This window comes from Hypanus sabinus, chromosome 15, assembly GCF_030144855.1.
Source record: "Hypanus sabinus isolate sHypSab1 chromosome 15, sHypSab1.hap1, whole genome shotgun sequence".
NCBI lineage: Eukaryota > Metazoa > Chordata > Chondrichthyes > Myliobatiformes > Dasyatidae > Hypanus > Hypanus sabinus.
The window spans coordinates 44,077,774-44,099,583 of NC_082720.1; the positions used below are offsets into that span (position 1 = coordinate 44,077,774).

The following is a 21,810-nucleotide window of genomic DNA, read 5'->3' on the forward strand; positions in this document are numbered from 1 at the left end:
TTAATGTAGAATTTTAAAAAATAAGTGATGAAAATGTTGCCTATATTTCATACATGATAAAATGCCTATGTAATTAAGAGTTTGTTATCTGCAAGGATTTTGTTGTAAAGACAACTTCCCTTTCTCTTTGCAATTGATACGATGTAATCCCTAACACTGCAGTTGTTTGCGGTTGATTAGAAAGGAGAGGACCTGCAATGAAATGTGAGGCCTAGGGACAACTTGAATTAAAAAAAGCTGTCCTCATGGTAATGTTAGCTCTGTTGGTGAATCAGTATAAACTGGAATAGGCTACTTTTCAATGGAATATGATATGACATTTTGTTACAATGTACCCTCCAAGATGTTCCAATGAGATTTAATATCTTTATGTATGAGGGTAGACAATGTTGGTTGTCATAAAATTTGTTCTTGAGTTATAAAATTCAAGAATTCACTCATAAAATGCTTCATTAATTAAGAGTGTATAACAAATTAATGTGGTTTATGTCTTATTTTTAATGGATAATTGTTAGTGAGATCTTTTCTGAAGCTTCTTTTGTTGTAGTTGTAAGATTTTGGCTATTAACATTAGACCATAAATGTTATAAAGGGCCAGGCAGTTTTAACAGATGAATACCGGCTGACTGATTACAGGTGGATACACTGGGTGTGATCACCTTCATTCTGGGCCGGTGGCCTGTCAGTGCAGTTATCCTGAGGCCTGACCACTATGATTGTAGTATAAGGTGAAGCAGTCAATGAGTGGTAACTAAATGTTCCTGAAGTATGCCCCCCTCACCCTCCAAATCACACATCATTTTGACAGGTCACTGTTGGGCTTAGTGCCTGGAAGATGACCTGAGGCTCTGGGACTGGGACCACTAGATATGTGATTTCAGCCAATATACTGTTGAAGTATATGTTGAAGCACGGTGTCTCCTGAGAGAGGAGAGTTGCCACCCATGCCAATGGAGTTAAGACCACTATCCCGAGGACTGCCTCAGCATTCCTTAGGCTCTGAATTTTTTTGGAAAAAGCCACTCAGGCCAAGGTGACTTCTCATGTCAGTAGAAGACCATTATAGCTTTCTTAGCTTCCTTTATGCAAAACCTCAAGGCAGAATGAAGAACTCCTTCATTTTTCTCAAGGTGTAAAAGCTCTTTGGTGAATCAACAACTATTCCTAATGTTTCCCTACATGCCTTCTCTGTTGGTCCATAGCTGAGTTCTCAGAAGCAGAGTTTTGCCCTCCATTGAGCAGGGCTTTTAAAGATATCTAAAGTTATCAATCTAAAACTTTTAACTCTTCCTTTCTCCACAAAAATGCTGCTGTAAAAGTTCTTAAAAGAGGTCTATAACAGCTAAGTGGACATGTAAAGACAAAAATTGGTGGTGTTGATAGTCAGAAGGGTAGTATTGGCTATAGAACAACACTGAGGTTGTAAGGTAGGCAGAGCAATGGTAGATGGGACTTAATCTTGAAAGATGTATTTTGGGAGGACTAAAAAGGCCAATTGATTGTATGCACAATTGATTGTAGGTCCCAAGGAAATACAGTGGATTCTGGTTAATTGGGACACATCAGGACCAGCAGCTGTGCAAGGTTCAAAGTTCAAAGTAAGTTTTATTATCAGAGTACATATACATATCAGGACCAGCAGCTGTGCAAGGTTCAAAGTTCAAAGTAAGTTTTATTATCAGAGTACATATACAGTATATGATCGCATACACCCAGAGATTATTTTTCCTGTGGATGTTCTCAGCAAATCTATAGAAAAGTAACTATAAAAAGGATCCATGCAAGTAGGCCCATGCAAGTAAAAGGATTCTATGCAAGTAGAACATAGAAGACAGCAAACTATGCAAATGCAAATAAAAATAAATAGCAATAAATAAAAGGAGCATGAAATAACAAGATAAAGAGTCCTTAAAGTCCTTAAGGTTGTGGGAGCAACTCAATAGGTAAGTGTTGTTATCCTCTTTTGTTCAAGAGCATGACAGCTGAGGGGTAGTAACTGTTCATGAACCTGGTGGTGTGATTCACATGGTGACACTGCCGTATTCACCGTGGTGGACCCATTCTCCAAAGCTGTGCATTTCATAGCCCTTCCCAAACTACCCACAGCCGACCTTCTCGTCCATCACGTCTCCTGCCTTCATGCGATTCCCTCTGACATTATTTCTGACCGGGCTCCCCAATTCCTCTCTCAAGTCTGGAGATCTTTTTGTCAAGCCCTTGGAGCCTCAGTAGGTCTGTCATCTGGCTTTCATTCATAGACGAATGGTCAAACAGAACGAGCAAATCACGATTTGGAAGCAGCACTGCGCTGCAAACTGCCAACAACCTGTCTTCCTGGAGCACCCATCTTGCTTGGGTAGAGTATACCCACAACTCCTTGGTCAGCCACCACCACTGGAATGTCTCCCTTCGAATGCTCCCTCGGTTACCAACCCCCTCTGTTCTCTGCTCTTGAAAATGACATTGCTGTGCCTTCTGTTCAGGCCCATCTCCGCCAGTGCCACAAGAGCTGGAAAGACACACGTGCAGCGCTACTCCACTCAACCGATTGCAACGGAGGATTGCCGATCGCCATCAGATTCCTACACCTGATTATTGGCCTGGGCAGATGGTTTGGCTCGCTTCTAAAGATATCACCCTCAAGAATGAGCCCAGGAAACTAGCCCCCACCCCCATTTCCTTGGGCCATTCGAGATTGAGAGTATAATCAACCCCTCGGTGGTCAGACTCAAACTGCCCAAATCTATGCACATCCATCCTACATTCCATGTTTCCCAATTGAAACCGGTATCTGTCAGCCCTTTGTGCCCTCCTGCCAAACCCCCTCCACCCACCCAGATCATTGAGAACCACCCAAAGTACACCATCCGGCGAGCACTGGATGTGCACTGCCGAGGTAGGGGTCTCCAGTACCTGGTCAACTGGCAGGGTCATGGCCCGGAGGAACGCTTCTGAATTTGCCGCTCCATCGTCCTGGACCCTTCCCTGATTCGTGATTTCCATTGTGACAATCTGGACAAGTCTGGTGGTTCGTCTGGAGGCTCCCGTTGGTGGTGGGGGGGGGGGGGGGGGTTCTGTCACAGTCCTGATTGTTTATTCCATAGTTTCCTCTAATTTCCTTTGATTGTGCCATGGCTCTGACCATTAAATTTCCCAATTGCTTCTAATTTTCTTTGATAACGGCCCACCTGGCTTCCATCAGGACCTGCAGTATAAGAACGCCAGCGTTACAAACCCTAGTTGCCAGATTGTTGGTCTTTTTCCTGTGTGATAACTGTTTCCCGACTGCTTAGAACTATTTGTTCTAAGTTTAGCTCCAGTTGCAATGTTTACCTATGAGACTCCGTCTCTCTGAGTCAAGGCCGTGTGTCAAGGCCGCATGTCATGGCTCCATATCAGGGCTCCGTGTCAAGATCCCTCCTGTTTGCTGTTTGGCGTTTATGCCCATGTAAGCATCCTAACTCAATTTCCATGCATGTGTCCTGCTCTTGGTTCACCTCATTTGCCACGTTCCATTGCAACAGATATACGCATCAGATGTTCCAGGGTTGAGCCAATGCGATGGCTTCTGCTATGGATCTCAATTAGTTGCAATGTTTTTGTAAACAATGAAATACAGAACACATTGGAACACTACTAATAGTACTACAGTAATATAAAAATGAATATTAGTTCCTAATAGTTATCAATGGAGCAATTCATCCAGTGGATGCAATTAACAAAATTAATGCAGGCACCTAGTGCAGATAATCGACAATCTTCATACAATGCTATTGATGATTGCATCCTCCAAATCTTGATTTTCATTATAACATTCAATGTGATTGACGATGCCTTCAAATTCTTACTAGTTACTAACTTGTTGAAGTAGTGAAACTATTTCATTTTCATTCCCGGCTGTTTCTGGCATCTCCAAGACCGAATGCTTGAAGCCGCAGTGAGCAGAACCATTCTGAAATGTCTTACAGCTTATTTCTTGCCAACTATCAGTGACAAAAATCAATGCTTTTTGAACACAAACACATGCAACTGACGCTATTTAAAAGTTGTTTGCTCTCGGCATGGTATAGTGTCTAATGGCCCCACTAGTGTGCGCAACTGATGCTAGCTAGAACCTGTTCAGCAACAGTCTCCAGCCACAGTTAAGCATTATGGAGTCCCAAATAAACAAGGGAATTCCAGCAATTTTCTCTATTAGTTTTTGTTCGTTAAGAGTTGTTCCTAACAAGTGACTGCCCTTATTAACTGATGGCCCAATTAGCTGGAATGCACTTGTCCAAGAATCCTTAAAGGTGGCAACACACATGCTGAAGGTGGTTAAGAAGGTGTTGAGGAACTGCCTTTATTAGCTTGGGCACAGAGCAAAACTTCTATAAAAGGCCAAAGCTGAATCGTATAATTATACTGGTGACGATGCGGGAAAGATGTACTAGGATGTTAGCAGGCTTGGAGCATTTCAGCTACGAGGTGGGACTGGATAGGCTTGGTTTGTTTTCCTTGGACTGTGGAGGGGAGGGGAGGGGAGGGGAGGGGAGGGGAGGGGATCTTATTGAAGTAAATAAAAATATAAGGAACAAAAATATGGAGGTGCAAAATGTTTTGATTAGCAGAGGCACTGAGTTCAAAATAAGGACTAACGAATTAGAGAGGATATTTTTTTCCCAGCAGTGTGGTTTAAATCTGGAATACGTTGCTTGATGGTATGGTGGAGCCAGGTCTTCTCACCTTTAAGGGACAGTTAAATGAACACTTGAAATGCCATGGCTTCTAAGCTTCTATGGACTGACAGTCAGATTGGTATATTTAAGTGCTTGATAGCCAGCATGGACTGGGTGGACAGATGAGCTATTTTTAAGTTGAAAGACTCAATGAAAAAAATATGGAGAACCAATGTGGGTCCATTATAGAATGGGAGAAGAGAAATTACATTTTGGGAACAAGGTAACTAATATTTTGGGATAAGAGACAGAGAACTTCAATAAATGGGACTAAGCTGACAGATCCCAATAGCATAAATGAAATGTCATTGGAGCCAGTAGATATACTGGTCATCTCCTAAATTTCCAGATTTTCTACAATGGTTTCCTTCAGATTGGGAGACAGCAAATGTAACCCAACTACAGTACTTAAGAAAGAAATAAGGACTGTTATGAGTGCTGAACAGACCTGATGGAAATGGGGTGCAGAGTTAATCATCACCCCCCCCCCCCCTTTGAGAACTATGAACTATTGCTATTGCTATGCTGCTAATGAGAGAGAGAGAGATGAAGCACAAAGGCAGGAACATCTGCTACAGACAAGAGAGAGAGACACACACATTTGATTTATGTATTATGGCTGCTTCCTGGCTTGTTTACCTTTCGCTGCAAAGATGTTACTTTGCTCGTGAACATTCCTAAGGAGAGTGCAGGAGTGGCCTGATTTGATGGACATGGTCATTTTGAGTTGGCTGATACCCTGTCAGTGGGATGGCTGATACCCTGTCAGTGGGGATAAAAGACAGGTGTGGGAGACACCCCTCAGATACACTAGAGGACACTGACCGAGTGTTGTGCACCCACTGGAAGGTGGGGGCTTCGAGGACCGAATCAGGAGATTAGTTAACAAAGCTCACAGTGTGACGGCAGGGCCAGGGGGGACTTGTGTGTGTGTCCACTCATGCCAGAATGATGAGTCCACCACAGAACGGTCTGGCTGAGAACGGAGGGTCATACCCAAGTGTCCACAACGGTACGACGGAATCAGAATACAACAGAAGGTTTGCTGGCTGCAGCTGCTCAATCTCTTTTTCACTCTCTCTCTCTCTCCAATGATTGCAACACAACCATAACTACCTCAGCACACATGAACTGAACTGAACTCTATATTCTCCTATGACAATTCATTTACCCCTAGATATTGATAGAGCTTCTTTATTATTGTTGATTATTATTCCTACACTTCTATTTTATTATTGCTAACCTGGTTTATATGTATATTTGCATTTTTGATACTGTATTGTGTAGTTTACTAATAAACACCTTTAGTTTTCGGTACCACCAGACTCCAACAGATTCTTCTATTTCTGCTGGTCTGTAAACCCAGTTACGGGATACGTAACAGGACCTACAGTTCAATTAGCCTGATGTTAATATTAGGAAAATCCAGAATCTAACTGCAGAGCAGTTACAAAATAATAATCAGATTGCATAGATTCAACATAAATTTATGAAAGGAAAATGTGTTTGGCAAATTTTTAAGAGCTCTTTGTGGTTGCATAATGGAAAAGGGTAAACTGGTGGATGAGTGGCTGTTGATAAAATGCCCAAAAAATTCAAATTAGAAACATTGGCATTGGAGATAAAATCCTGTATTTAATGAATGTAAATGTAGAAGCAATAAATGGGTCATTTTCAAGTCAGGAGGTTATGACCAGAAGGGTGCCATAGCAGAAAATCTGTATCATTGATTAGAACAGAATATCTAGTGTACTTCTGCATGTAACAAACTTGGTGGAAAATATGAATTGGAAGGCAATACAGAGACTCTTCAAAGACATAGCCTGATGAAGTGAATGTGCAAGAACACAGCAGAGGGAATTTAATGTAGAAAAAAAAACAACTTTTTTTTAAAAAATGGTAAAAGCGAGAAACTTGAGTGTTAAGCAATTAAGAAGATAGATGTGGGCTGTGCTCTAGCAAAACAGCCATATACCTTGGCCACCAAATCATTCCAGACCATGACTGTTGTTATTGGCAAAATACCGCAGTTTACAATTCACTGCTGCATTTGGAGCATCATGAATGTTTTCCCTGTAGAAGGCATTTCATCCAATTTTCCTCAAGTCAAAACCATGAAACAGTGTGGGAGCATGGATTTGCCCATTAGGCAAGTTTTCTAAAGCTTTTGGGGTTGGGAACCTGCAGGGAGCTACCAACTGGAAAGTCCATCACTCCCTGAGAACACAAAAAAATTGTTTGATTACCAGCAGAATATCCACAGAGTCAGCATTAGATATCAGGAGAGCTTAACTAATCTTTTACTCAAGACAATCCACTATGCCCAGCATATTTTAAACAAGATCTGAAGTTGTTATGGAAGACCCTTTCTATTGTCTACCTGTTTAACCAGGATATTCTGTTTGACTGCACATTTCTGCATTAAGAGGGTTATTGGTTGATTGAAAACTATTCTGCAAGATCCTGAAATTGCACTCATGAGGAAAAAATCCTGTTTGCCATTCTTAAACACATAAATACTAGTACAAGGTATGCCAACAAAATCCATGAAACTAGTATAGGTTACCCAGACAGCAGCTCTACTTTGGTATTGAATGTAACAATGTAACTTATTCACGTTAACTTTCAACATTTTTCATAAAATTCAGTATGAGATATTAAAGTCAGTGCATAGTTGTTTCCGGCATGGTATTTTTTTTATTTTGCTGATGGTTCTTTGAAGTAAGTTGGTAAAGTTTTCTGTCAATTTCTACTGTATAACTCCACAATATATAGACTTGACATGATCAAAGTGTCTTGAGATTTATTGCTATTATGGGAGATGGAAAGATTTAAACTAGCAGGGTAATATTGTTTCTGGTAGCATGCACCTAAAAATTACAGATCATAGCATTGCTATTTTTGATCAGGGGATATTTAATGTCATTTTGATGCAAAAGTGGAAAGACATTCTCCGGAAAGGGTTTGTAGCAAACATTCTGCAGCATGTATTTTGATTGAGGAGATCAACTTCAAGATTACTTGAAAAACAAAATGGTTATAATAAGTTATGACCTGTTGAGAAACACACACACACACACACACACACACACAAATGAAATATTAGTGTCAAACAAAGCATTAGGTTAAAATTTGTTTTCAAGTGTGCCATGATGATGATTAACAATAGAATTTAGTTAAAAGTATCAAATAAAACATGAACTATCAAATGAAATCCACACAAAATGTTGGAGGAACTCAGCTGAGATCAGCTGATTAAATTCCAGTTTTAAGACTTATTCTTACTGCATTCTCAATGTTGTCTCCTCTTCTTTCGCTGGGTGTTTGTAAATACCCTACAGAACAAGTTTAATTTCTTTCTGGATCTGAGGACAAGCAACTGCTACAGTCAGTGCTTTTTGTTAATGAGTGGAAACCAGAAAGCTTACTGAGGGTTCACTATAGACCATCATTTGCCTCATCTTTAAAAAGTCCTTCTGTGACAATATTCAGCTTCAGTTGGTGATACCAAATTCAATTACTGTCAATATGCTTTCCAGGGAGTGATATCCAAAATTAAACTGATCAAAAATTCAAAGTGTCACCCCAGTAACAGCATGGTCCAGTTTATTTGATAAACCAAGTAGTTATGAGATGTATGCTTATCAATTTTATTATTGGAAAGTTCATCTTTATTAGACACTTTCAGGAATTTGCTCATAATTGAACTTGTCTGCTTTTTGTAAATATAATCTAATAAATTGAACACAGTTTTAATGTTGTTAAGCACCAAATGGTAACACAAATTATTGACTAGCAACCATCAATGGTGCTTTATGGTACAGTAAATAAAAATAACTTAATAACTTGGGAACCTTGCAAACAGGACTGCACTAATAGGATTAGTCATGTAAATAAGACAATAAATATTCAAAATTAAAACTGAATGAAACATTGAGAAGTTTCACAGCACCAAACCAGCTAAACATACCATGGTTATTGCATGCTCATTGAATCAAACTGCAATGCAGAAACTTTTCCATGTATTGAAGCACATATTTTAAAATAAAATGTAGGCGCCATGTAAAATAGCAAAATGGATTAGAAAGATTAGACAGAAGCACAAAGTTAAGAGTATTTTTAGTCAAATATCCATTAACAATAATTTGCTACTAGTGACCAAAGACACTTATTCTCAGTTGGTAGTGCTAAACAAGTGATACAATTGCAGTTGTCCACTGTACTTCATATCTGAAATATGACTCCATTTGAAGCCTTTTTCAGAAGCAGAGTACAATGAGCAACTATTATTTCACCCATAGCAACACCGATCAAGGAGGAACCTATTAATGCATGCTGGTATTGCCTTCCAACTAGGAACTGTAAAAGGAATCCTTTCAACACTTGAATATGGAATATGTGATTAGGAATGCAGGGAGAGTCGGCTAGTTGGATACGTAGTTGGCTTGTATGTAGGAAGTAGAGAATGATGGTGGAAGCCTGTGTTTAGTGGTGTGCCTCATGAGTCAGTGCAGGGCCTACTGTTGTTAGTCTGTATCACCAGCTTGGCTGAGAATGTACAAGGCCTGATTAGTATGTTTGCAGACATTAAACTAGATGGTACTATTGACAGTGAAGAAGTTTATCAAAAATTATTGGCCAGTCTTGATCACTTTCTGATCAATGGACTGAGGATATGGAGATTAATTCAGGTAAGTGTGAAGTGTTATATTTTGGACAGCTAATCAAGGTAAGACATTCACAGTAAACAGTAGGGCCCTGTGGAGTGCTGTAGGACAGAGGGATCTTTGAGTTCAGGTACATTTCCCTGAAGGTGAATTCACAGAGAGTGAAGAAGGCTCTCGATACACAGGCTTTCATCAATCGTGAAACTGACTATGGAAGTTAGGAGTTATATTGCAGTTGTACAACATGCCAATCAGGCTGCACTTGGGAGTATTGTGTTCTGTACATCCTACTGTAAGAAAGATACTATTAAAATGGAAAGAACGCAGAATAGATTTATAAGGATGTTGCCAAGACTCAAGGGACTGAGTTACAGGTAGAGGCTGGACAAGCTCAGACTTTTTATCCCTGGAGTGCAGGAGACTTTTGGAGGCGTATAAGATCATGAGGGTCATGGATAGCTAAAAGCACTTAGTTGTTTCCTGTGGTTGGAGAATCAAGAATTAATGGGCGTAGACTTAAAGAATTGAAAAATTTAATAGAAACCTGATGTTCAACATTTTTACACATAGAGTGTTAAGTATGCATATGGAATGAGTTGTCAGAAGGAGTAACTGAGGCAGCTCAATAACAGCTTCTAAAAACTGGTTGGATAGGTATATGGATAGAAAATATTCATAAAGATATGGGCCAAACATGAGAAAATAGGACCAGTTTGGGTGGGTATCTTAGTTGTTATGTTGCATTTGGGCTGAAAGGCCTTTAGGAAACCATGGTTTTCAAATAACATCAACATAGTTCTGTAGCACTCTAATGCAATTAACAGATAGGTTTGTAACATAGGAGAGTGTTTATTGTTGCAATCATTGTTCCCTATTTATTAATCCAGTGAGTAAAATTTTATTTATAACTTTATAAAGCAGTATTTTCAAGAAATTCATGGGTTCATGCACATTTTATTGAATAGTAAAAAAAGTGTTTCTGAGTTTCCAGAGGACATGCTTACAATGTCAGAGTTTCAAATAACAAGTTAAATGTGAAGCCTTGGTTCCAGATGAGAAAATTACAAGAGGAATTACAAGATCAGATCCATGAAAATCTTCAAAAAGTTTTCACGCTTTGACAAAGCAAGAGATAACAAAGAGTGGAAGAAAATGGATAATATGCTTAACTTTAAACTTTTAGTGAGGCACCACACTGTGCCTTGATTAATTTAACAGTTTTGATACCCATGCTATCATGCATTGGCAGCCAAACATGTTGCTTTGGACTAGTCAACGTTTCACTGAATATGCTCATTCGTGCTATCAGCCACTCCTTTACACACGGAGAACTTAAAAAATACAAATAGTTTCAACTGTCAAAGTAACTTCAATGTTTGTACACCTATTGCAATAACTCAAAAGCTTTACCAATTCTGCAGAGAGAAAGCAAGTAAGAATACAACACAGCCAGATTTTTTTAAACACAGCACAAATATAGCTCCACATATTGTTAAGAAACTTAACCACATGCATAAATGCATTCTATAGATGCTGTACAAATCCTAAGTCTGGCACTATAGTGGTGCACGTTAATTACTTTACAAAAAATACTGTGCCATTTGTAATTGTTCATTACCAGCAAGTGACAAGCAAAACCTAGTTAGTTTATGTCAGAACTTAGCAACAAAACAATAAATACCAGTAATTTAGATTCCAGTTACAAGCAACATGATCGGATATTAGATAACCATCAAACAGACCTGATAGCATCCAAATACACAGAAGTTGGGCAGGGAAATTTATACAAAACAGAATCATTTGGTATTTGGCATTTGAAATATTTTGCAACTTCAAATTTGTTTTTCTAAGACTAATATAATTCCAGAATTTTAATACTAGTAGCAAAACTTTTATTTTAAATTAAGTTATATTAATCATATAACTATATTTATGCATGACATATTTTATTTTTAACAGTTTTGAAATGCTTGGTGCTAGTTCTCAAATGCACCATTGGATGTATCAATGTGAAACAATTTACCCAAGTTTACAAGAAATCTTTGTAAATGTCTACCCTTGCTTTCATTAAAGAAAATAAGTAAACAAATGAACAGCCTCAGAGCACGCTTTAATACTTAACCTGCATTGAGTCTCACCTTGTCTATAAGCACTGATGGCAGTCCCTCTAAACAAGATGGCTAAGGTTTCCAGTTTTCTAACACTAATTTTCTGAGTGGAAGTTTTTGGGGTTTGTGTTTTCTTTTTATAAATTTATTCAAACTCTTTGCTTCTGAATGAGCAGTGTGCTGTCTTGGATATCAGAGGCTGGAACACCAAACAGTTGACACAGTACAACTGCAGAGATATTGAAGTCTTAAAAGCAGATCACTGTATGTTGCTGTTGTCATCTGTCCCATTTGATTCGGACATATTCATTTTCCCAGTTGAATGAACAATGCCAGAATTGGAGACTGCATCTCTTCGAGGCGGCATTCTCTCATTGATACGGTCCAGGCCTTTTGCTTCTTCAAAACTACTAATTTTATGCTGAGGTGTAAATCCTCGAATGGCTAGAATTGGATTATTGGGTTGAGTGAGTTAAAAAGTAGATAAAAAAAGAAAAAAAGAATTAATTTTATAATTCCATTTTTACAATCACATAAATATAATAATGAAAGTCCTGCCTGATCAACACTCAATTTCACTTTGCTATAACAGATTTCCGATTGCACATCTGCAAAGGTTCTCCTGATTTCAATGGAAAAATGGTTTCTCTGCAGTTTTGGCAAATCTTCCGCTGATGTAACAGTGGATGCTCAGCCTAGTCCTGTGGAGATTAACTGAAAGGAATTTACCCTTCAATTTCGTTTTGTTTCTAGTTTGCTTATATACTCTGTATTAGTCATTTTATTTTGATGACTCATTATGTATTTGCTTCATTTACACTGATTTTTCTTTACTAAACACCATCAGCCGAAGACTTTTCCTTACATGACTTGGTGCAAATGGATTTTGACAATAGGTTTAGAAGTTTTACAACATGTTACTGTTATCCATATAGAAAGTGTAACATAAGGTGTAACATAAATGACAAATATATAGTGTAGCAGAGAGTCACTGTTGCCTACGTCTGGAACTTAAAAGTGTTTGTTAGCAATTAGATGAAGGTCCCTATCTATGGCAGATGACTGAACACTTTGCCTGTCCCAAGAACTTTCAGTCTGTGAAGGGGATGATTTATTTAATATAAAAATACTATTTATGTCAATCTAAGAAAATCTCCAGGGGGACAGTCAAAGGTTAATGTCATAAACATGAAAAAATTACAAGACCTTCAAAAGGAAATAGAAATAAAAAGCAAACTCTTGCAGCCTGCAAGGGTTTGAGGAGCACTGTTGTTCCTTTGTACAACAAACATCACCAGTCACCAGACAACCACTTAGCCAACAGTTGTTATTTTTGCTCTTGTGTACTGCAAACTGATATTTAGGGAAGAATACATGGCTACCTGTACAAATTGATCAGCTGTACTTCGCAGCGCTGTACTGTTAAATTTAGAAGTCAACAAGAACAAACTGTGCAACTGGAGCTAAATAATAAAAAGGATCAAAACACATAAATGATGGAGTTTGGTAAAGCCGCGCTAATCAACGGTTATGGCAGGTAGTTTACTTTTTACTTTCATAGGCGTAAATATGGCAAAGTGAAAAAGAAACCACTAGCCTTCTTTTTCAATGGGAGATGAATTAAGCTAAAAATGTATTGCCAAGTTTCAAATTCAGCAAGTCAGTTCTTTCACATTTGTGAACCTCTTTCTACCACATTAACAAACCTATTTACGCCCATGGCTGTTACCATAGAACCTGAACAATGTTTGTGAAATAAAATAACACCACTAAAGTCTATCACAACAAATACAGGAATGCCCCATATTACCTTCATGAGTTTCAACACCCTCAATGGCCTCAATAGCCTCAACAGTAGCTGAAGAGAAGAGAAGGGTTGCATGCAAAATGAATGAGAAAATTGAGTGGGTTTTCAGTGTAGTAAACATCAACATGTTGAAAACAGGAAGCCCCACTTAGCACAATGTGGGAATGGCAGTTGCATATACACTACGTTCAAAATAAAACACTAATATTGTCTCAAAAAAAACGTAGCCACATTCTTGTGCTTATAAAGGGATATGGACAAAATCAATGAGCAGATGTGATATGAATATTTAATCTGTTACCACAGAATGGATCACCTTAGAAATATATGGCATAATGATACAAGAATATTAAATGACCTTGAGACACTTCATAGGACAGACTATGGATATAAAATGTAAAGATCATTTGCATAAATTGAATATATATTGTAAAACTATATCTCATCGAGATACAATAGTGCCATTTATTGATTTTAAATATTGTATATTGCGCTGAAATAAACATATTTTGAGGAAATACATCTGCTTTAGTAACATGTATCATTGCAAATCAATCTTGTGAGCAATATTGAAAATTAACATTTGAAAAATCTTAACTAAACTGAAAATAGAAAATGCTGAATATTTTCTCTCTAGAGAAAGAAACACGGTTATCAGAAACATTAATTCTCTTCATAGACTCTGCCTGCCCTTTGAGTATTTCCAGCATTTTCTATTTATAATTCAGATTTCTAGCACCTGTAGTGTTTTGATTCAGTATCAAATTGTCACATTCTGTAGATTTACTATTAACAGGTAACCATCTGCTCCTGAGTTTGTAAAATGGGTATAATCACGCCTTTCCTCAAGTATAAGCTCTGATGCAGAACTTCAGTTTCAGTAATAGAGAAATGGCCCACAAAATCTATGTCAACCATCAAGCACCCATTCACTCTGACTTCATTTTATTCGCTGCATATTCCCACAAATGCTCTTAGATGCCACCACTCACCTACACAGTAGGGCCAATTCATAATGGAGAATAAACCTACCAACCTTGAAGTCTTTGAGATGTTGGAGGAAATTGAAGCACCCAGGAGAATCACAAGCAGTCAAAGAGAGATTATGCAAACTCCATACAGATAACACCAAAGTGAACTCAGGTATTGGAATTCTGAGGTGGCAGACCTCGTAGCTGCCCCAATGTGCTGACATGAACTGGGCACTGATTCTGTGCTGCACTTTAATCAACAAATGCACTACATTATTATAAATAAAAGTGGTAATCTGTTGCAATACATTTAAAACATGCTTAGAAAATAGGCACTGTGGATCTCCATTGATTTATCGTGACAAAAAATTGAGAGAGAAGCTGTGGTTCCAATCTTTAGCTAAGAAGTCTGTAGCAGATTTTTCTTTTTCTTAACTAGTCATTTGCATCACCATTATAATATCACTTTTTTATAAATCTAAAAAGACTCATCATTAATTGCTGGACTTCATAGATCTGAGGTAAAATTTTGTTTAGTAAAAACCAGGATCTAGATTTAAATGTTCACTACCATTTAGAAAGAAAATCCAGGCATGGGGGGATGGCAACAATGATGTGTATAATCCTTAACGTATTTCTTAAAGCAGTATCTTTGTTTGTAAGTTTTCACGTTATCATAAAATAGAGCATTTGCTCCATTCCTTGTCAGCAGAGGTGCCGTTTTGTCTAATTTGCAACTTAATCATACTAGCTGTTTTGCAGAACGATAAAAAGCGTTAACATTTTGCATATATACTTTGAATAATCCAATTCACATGATGTGTTCAAAGACAATGATGATTTTAATAAATACAGTATCTCAGTATTTGAAATTTGCATCCCAATGAACATGGAACATTTGTTTTATATATTAAGTAAGTGTGAGTAAAACTTTGCTCTTCATTTCTCATAAAAATTTTAAATTTAATGATACATATTTTATAAACAAAAGACTACTTCATAATTAAAATATTTTGCCAGTGATAAGTAAACACCAAGATCAATGTTCATAATACCATGTTTATTCCACATATAAATGGTTTTGAATTTATTCATCTATTTTATCACTCTTTATCTCCATATGGAACTAATTGTTTTGATATTCTGCACTATAAGTTATTTGGGACATCAATATTTTTGCTTAAAAATTTAGTATACAAATATTACTTTGCTACAAAATGATTTAAAGATCAGTACAACACAACTTCATTAGAAATGGTGAATTTGGCAGGAAATGAGTAACGCCTACCCAATATCCATTCATTTTAGAAACACATTTTCACTGGGTTTATTACCAAATTCATCTTAGCTTTATGACATTCTGTTGAAAGCTACAAAACTAAGTTATCATAACTACTGTAAAATGTCTGAGGTTTCCATTCCTGATTTTTAGTAGTTTATATAACTGAACCCTCTTCTGGTGTAGATAACAAATCCGGGCCAGTCCTGTAAAACTTCACAATGGCTGCTGTATTGGAAAAAAAACACTTCTTGATCTTATCATTGAATCTTATCAACACTTGCAAAGACTAATTATTTTTGGTACTACAAGTCCTACCACATCTTTGCATATTATCTATACAATAATGCATACACTTAATTGATGTGAAAGCCATACTCTTATTATGGGTATACATATCTACTCTCCTTCCCAAAACTAGGATTATGCACTCTCATCTGGTACAACTGAATCTTCCCTTCAGGTTTAGTACATAAACTCAAAGTCTGTAATTACATGTTATATGAATGTGTTGTGGCTACCTGCAGCAAAGAATCGATTTTTGATCATCTCAGGCTCTTAGTGTAACAATGATATTTTGAAGTGTGGGAAATGCTTAACATTTCATTGCTGCAAAATATCAGCAATCAGAATCAAACCATTTCAAATTAAAATATATTGTGGTAGTAAATTTTGGTAAATTATCAATGTATGTGATGGATTCTTATTCAAAACCGTACACGTAAAAGACTTGGTTTAATAGGTCTGTTCATGTTAGCAAGTTATTACATGGTCTACTGCTGCAAAATTTCACTGATATCAGTAAAGCTGCAGTGACCTTTGCATTATGGTTGAACATTCTTTCAAGCTGAACTGAATAGGGAAAAGCAAAGTAGAAGATTATCATTGCATATTGCAAATTAATATAATAGTATCACAGCAAAAGCATATTTGCAGAGAGTCAAAGAATTATACCATGAATAGCTATAAACAATTAACAAATTGTGAATTATCATTTATTAAAGTATAGCAAACCTGCAGATATGTGAAGAATGGAAGCAATTAATATTATTAATTTTACATCTTTAGTTCCTTGCTACTATTCTCAACATTGGTTTATCAGAGTATGCAAAAGTATAATGTACCAGAATGATGTAGTGATAATTTGATGAGCAATGCTTTTTTTATATTTCATTCACATTTTTAGGTTTCAATTTCCTTGATCAGCAGTGAGGTAAAACAAGAGTATCATTTTCTGCAGATGATGTCATTGACTTTCCAATTTCAACCAACAAGTCTGAGAACAATCTGAGGTGCCATTTCAGTTAAGGAACCGTTCACTGTTGCCCTCTAGTGTTTAGAGGTGATGAAGCCCTTTGTGTTATGAATATTAATTACAATGGGGTAAACTATAATAATACAAAAGATTCTGAATTGTTATCTGGACAAAGTACTGTAACAAACCGTAGCAGAAAAGAGGGTGCCTGATTGTTCTAAAAGGAGAAGCAACACAGAAAAAAGAGAAACAGTTCAGACAGTTATGACAAAAAATGACTTAGCAGCAAGAGGAAGAAAACTTAACATCAATAAAAATAATGATGCCAACTTGAATAATCAATGCAATGAAGCAATATAATTAATAAATATGGTTTAATAATTTTAGATAGACACATACTGGCTGGATTTAAAAAACGTTATCTGGCCTATCCCTTTCTTTCACTGTGGCAAAATACAAAAAGCAAACCCTTACTGAAGATCATAAAGCAAATTTTTAAAATTCCTTCTGACAATATGTTCCAAGATATTGTTCGGCATTTTAGTCTAACTTGAAATTTAGTGAAATTTCAGGGTGAACGGTATAAAATAATTTAGCACAGAAATAATGCAAAGAAGCATATTCTGAAATAAATATGTGTTGAATTTGGTCACACACTACTGATGACATAACCTGTATGAACATTCTTCCAGTAATGAAGAGCATGGTCCCAATAAACACTGATATAAAAGCAATGTTACAATGGTTTATATGGTCTATGTTGGCCATGGATCACAATGAAGCCAGGATCTTGAGTTTGTGTTAAGTTCAAAGATCTATTGGATTATTTGGCATTAAAAATACATATCACTTAAGTAATTCTAAAGATATAAAGAATCTAAGCCTCTGCTTGTGATCTTAGAACTTGAATTTTAAACTCTGTGTCTGCCTACATGTCTTTTGCAGCCCCACAACAGATACAATAGTCTTTAAATTGTTTCAATTTAGCTATAAAAACCAATTTTCAAAGCTTCATCATATAAAGTACATCTTGATATATGTGGAATTTTAAAGCTACAGACATCAAAAGTTTTGATGAAATGTCAATGTTAAAAAATATATAGGGTAGGTTTACTGCATCCTGGAACTTAATGGATTAAATTGTGTTCCAAGGTAATAATATTTATGGGAACTTTATCAAAACTTGACAGAATAGTTTTGATATTGATAAATGCTTGAAAAATTTAAATATTGTTATTATTAAACTACATTATAAATCAGTACATTTTTAAGTTCCATATAGCAGTGATAATGAATAATTGGTTGTGGCATTAAATACTACAAATATTATCATGTATTAGGTTAATACTACATTAACCATCATGATGACAAGATTTCTGCATATTCGAGCAGCTGCCTTATATTACTGAAGTGAGAAAATAACCTATTAATCAAAGTTGGAAACTCTCAGATTCTACATTCTGAAAAATTGTACTGGGAATGATTTAAATTCAGATGTGAATTTTAAATTATAAACACCAATCAAATTCACACACTTCGCATAAGAAATAAAAATAACTATGAGTAAACAGCTCAATTTAGTTCATTTTTATATGGTGTTGTTTATGGTATTAGAAATTTAATATGGAGTTCCGGAGTTTTTTTGACACTATCACATACTTATAAACTGTTACTATTGCCCATGTTAGTTTAGTTTAGTGCTTTTTTTATCAATATACATTTTCTTTTACTTATTTTTAATTCTTTTTTCTTTTTTGATGATTATTTTTGTTTTTTTTCATATGTAGTTATACAGACTTGATTGATTAATGTACTTTTTTCTGTTGATGTTTTAATAGGATATTATTATCTTATTACCAATGTAATTTCAAGTCTATTGTATTCATTACCTATTCATTATTATGTTATGTTTTTCTTTATATATATATGAAACTTAATAAAAAGATTGAAAAAGAAAGAAAAGAAATTTAATGAATAGAATTCTGAAAGATGAAATTCAAGCATTCCAATAGTGCAGGGTCTCTCAATCTATATATCATAACTGGGACAAAATATATACTTGAATTGCACAAATCATATTGGATTTCAATTTTTGTTCATGATTGTATTCCAGTAATATCAGAGATGAGATGAATAATATCACTAGCATTGGGAGAAAACAGGCTTCTGGTAATAAATGTTATGATCTTGCACTTTGATCAAAAATGGAAATGGTTTCCTGTGTTTTACATGTCAAGCAAAAAGCTGTAGACAAATCAGATAACATAGAAAACTGTAATTATAATTGATAAATTATTGTCATCTTAAATATAAAAAGTGTTTGTATACAATTTACAAACAACATCCAAAGAACTCTTCAGAATAACGATCATAGCCTGTTAACTTCACTCACAAATTAATATCAACATCATCAACAAAGAAAAAATTATGGCACAAAACATATACATAGATGCAATTCTGATAAAAGGCATTTTAAATTTAATGCAATTAACCAAAGAGAAACAGGGATCTGCGAGGAGGCAACACATTTAAATACTTGAGAGAAAAAGTGCAAGGCATACAAAAAGTATTATTACAAGGACACATTGTCCAGGGTGGAGTTTTAGGTGTTTAATAAGATTAGATTTGAAACAGGGAGTGGAACAATGGGATTAACATGAGTGAATCAGCAATTGATTTTTATATATGTGATTGAGCATGGGTGGAAGAAAGGAGAAATGGAAAAGACTGGTGTCAACAGAAGCCACTGAATGGAGGGGATGTTGGGCAGTGTCTTAACTTTGTGGGAATACAGAAGCTCCTCATACTTGTTATTGAAGATACGTTTGGTCAGAAGATGGGAGCAGTGCTGAAGGAAATTGGAGAAAAGTCATAAGTATTTTTGCTCAGCACGTTAAGTAGATGTGTTTCTATTTGTTATCAGATATACCTAATGATGGATAAATTGCACACCAAATGCCTTTGCCTATATCTAAAGCAGATAAAGACTGTGACTATGCAAGGGGAAATGTTCTTTTTATGAAAACAAAATCTAATCAGATGGATGGAAAACTTACTAAACAAGAAAGACATATACAGTTCACTGCAGTTAACTGGGGCAGCTGCTTATTTGGGACATCTCTTAAAGGACAAAACCTAATTGAGAAAATAACCAGTATTCCCTTCATTTATTTGGGGCACTATGCTGCTTAATTGGGACAGGAGACTGTTTCCAAACAGTTTCTAACTAGTCACATGCACTTGTGTGGCTGTTAGACATTGCATAGTGTTTAGAGTGAACAGTTTTGAAGTAGCATCAGTTGGGTGAGCTTGTATTCAAAAAGCAGTGATTTTGTCACTGATAGGTGGTGAGAAATAAGCATTAAAACAATTCAAGAGTGCTTTGCTTACTGAGGTTTCAAGCATTTAGGCTTGAAGTTGGCAAAAACAACCAGGAGTGAAAATTAAACAATTTCACTGCTTCAATAAATTAGAAATTACAACAAATTTGAGGGTATCGATAATCATCTAGAATATTACAATGAAAATGAAGATTTGTATAAACACACAGTCCATTATCTTCACCAGGTGTCTCTGCTGATTTTGCTCATTTACAGTCAATCAAAAGATTGCACACCAGTGCACAATGGATGAATTCCTCCATTGATAATTATGAGGAACTAAAATACAATTTTATAGGACTCTAGTATTGATCATGTTCTAACTTGTTCTCTACTTCATTTAAATACATAAATTGTTACTCAATTAAATGGTGTTTCGTCTCTTTTATACCTTTTTAACTCTTTCATTGAAACTTTAAGTAACTGGAGTAGCTGCTTAGTTAGCTAAATGAATTAGCCAAGTTTCATGGAAAGGGTTTTGGCTCATTGGGATTGTTGCTTAATTGGGAGGGGCGGGATGCAGATACATCTCTACCAAAGGAGGTGTAAGGCACTCCTTTCCTCCACTAGCCTGCAAGTTATCCTTGGGAATGGTGTAGCCCACCTCCCCCATCAAGTCATGTGAATTCATGGGAGCAGATGGTGGATGGTTGTATGAGCAGTGGCGCACATCACAAATCCTGGTTATGTGACCACGGATGCCAGGCAAACTCTGAAGAGGACTGTTAATGGCATGGGTCACCTGTCTTGTAAATACACTAGCCAGAAGAAGGGAAGGCCAAACTATTTCTCTGGAAAATGTTGCCAAGAGCAGTCATGGTCATGAGATATGGCACATAATGATAAAGATGCTTAATTAGGCCAAAATATACCAGTCCAGATATGTCCCAATTTACTGGTATCCTTTCTAAATAACATTTTCATTCTAACCCATACAGGAGCCAATAAGGGTAACTTCATAAGAGAAGCTCTTTGATTTGATTTTCTTTGAAATCTCACTTTCAAATCAGTGGTGGTGAATTGGGCAGTTTGGTCAACTGAACTTACTGTTCCCCACCCCCCAGTTTTGAAATTTGAATGTATAAACTTGGCCTAATCAAGACTTATTAAACCACCTGAGAGTTATGAGGATCTGATAGGTGTAAAGTATTTAACTGGTGCCAACCATGCGATCAAATTGGGCACACCACAACTTCCACTAGTAAAATCAACTGGAAAACTGTGTCAACTATCATTTCACCACAAGTTCCACTTCTCATCTTTTGTCAAACCAAGTAGGACAAGGATAGGCCAATTTAACCAGAACATTATTATCTGAGACTTGGTTACCTTCCACTTGCTGAATGAATGAAATGGTGTTGAAAATAATTGACTAATGGGCTTTCTAAATAATTGTAAAAGTGTAGTAGATAATAGAAAATTGTCCGAAGTACCATACGTGCAGTACTGTGCAAAAGTCTTAGGCACATATAGATATATAGCTAGGGTGCCTAAGACTTTTGCAGAATACAGTAGTAATTTCATGTACTGCACTGTACCTCTGCTCCGAAAAACCATGACATTTATCAGCAATGATAAACCTGATTCTGATACGGGTCTCCATTGTTGACTGAGAGTGGGAGGAG

The 21,810-nt window shown here is 36.4% G+C and overlaps 1 protein-coding gene across 1 annotated transcript in view; it reads right to left on the reverse strand.

Annotated features, from left to right (window-relative positions):
• Positions 1 to 10,335: 10,335 nt before the first annotated feature.
• The window catches only part of LOC132405152 (protein phosphatase 3 catalytic subunit alpha-like), a 421,759-nt gene continuing 410,284 nt past the window's right edge, over positions 10,336 to 21,810 (reverse strand). The window contains exon 13 of the mRNA XM_059989854.1: positions 10,336 to 11,937. Within this exon, the coding sequence (XP_059845837.1) occupies positions 11,753 to 11,937 (185 nt within the window). The 3' untranslated portion in view covers positions 10,336 to 11,752. The remainder of the gene's footprint in view (positions 11,938 to 21,810) is intronic.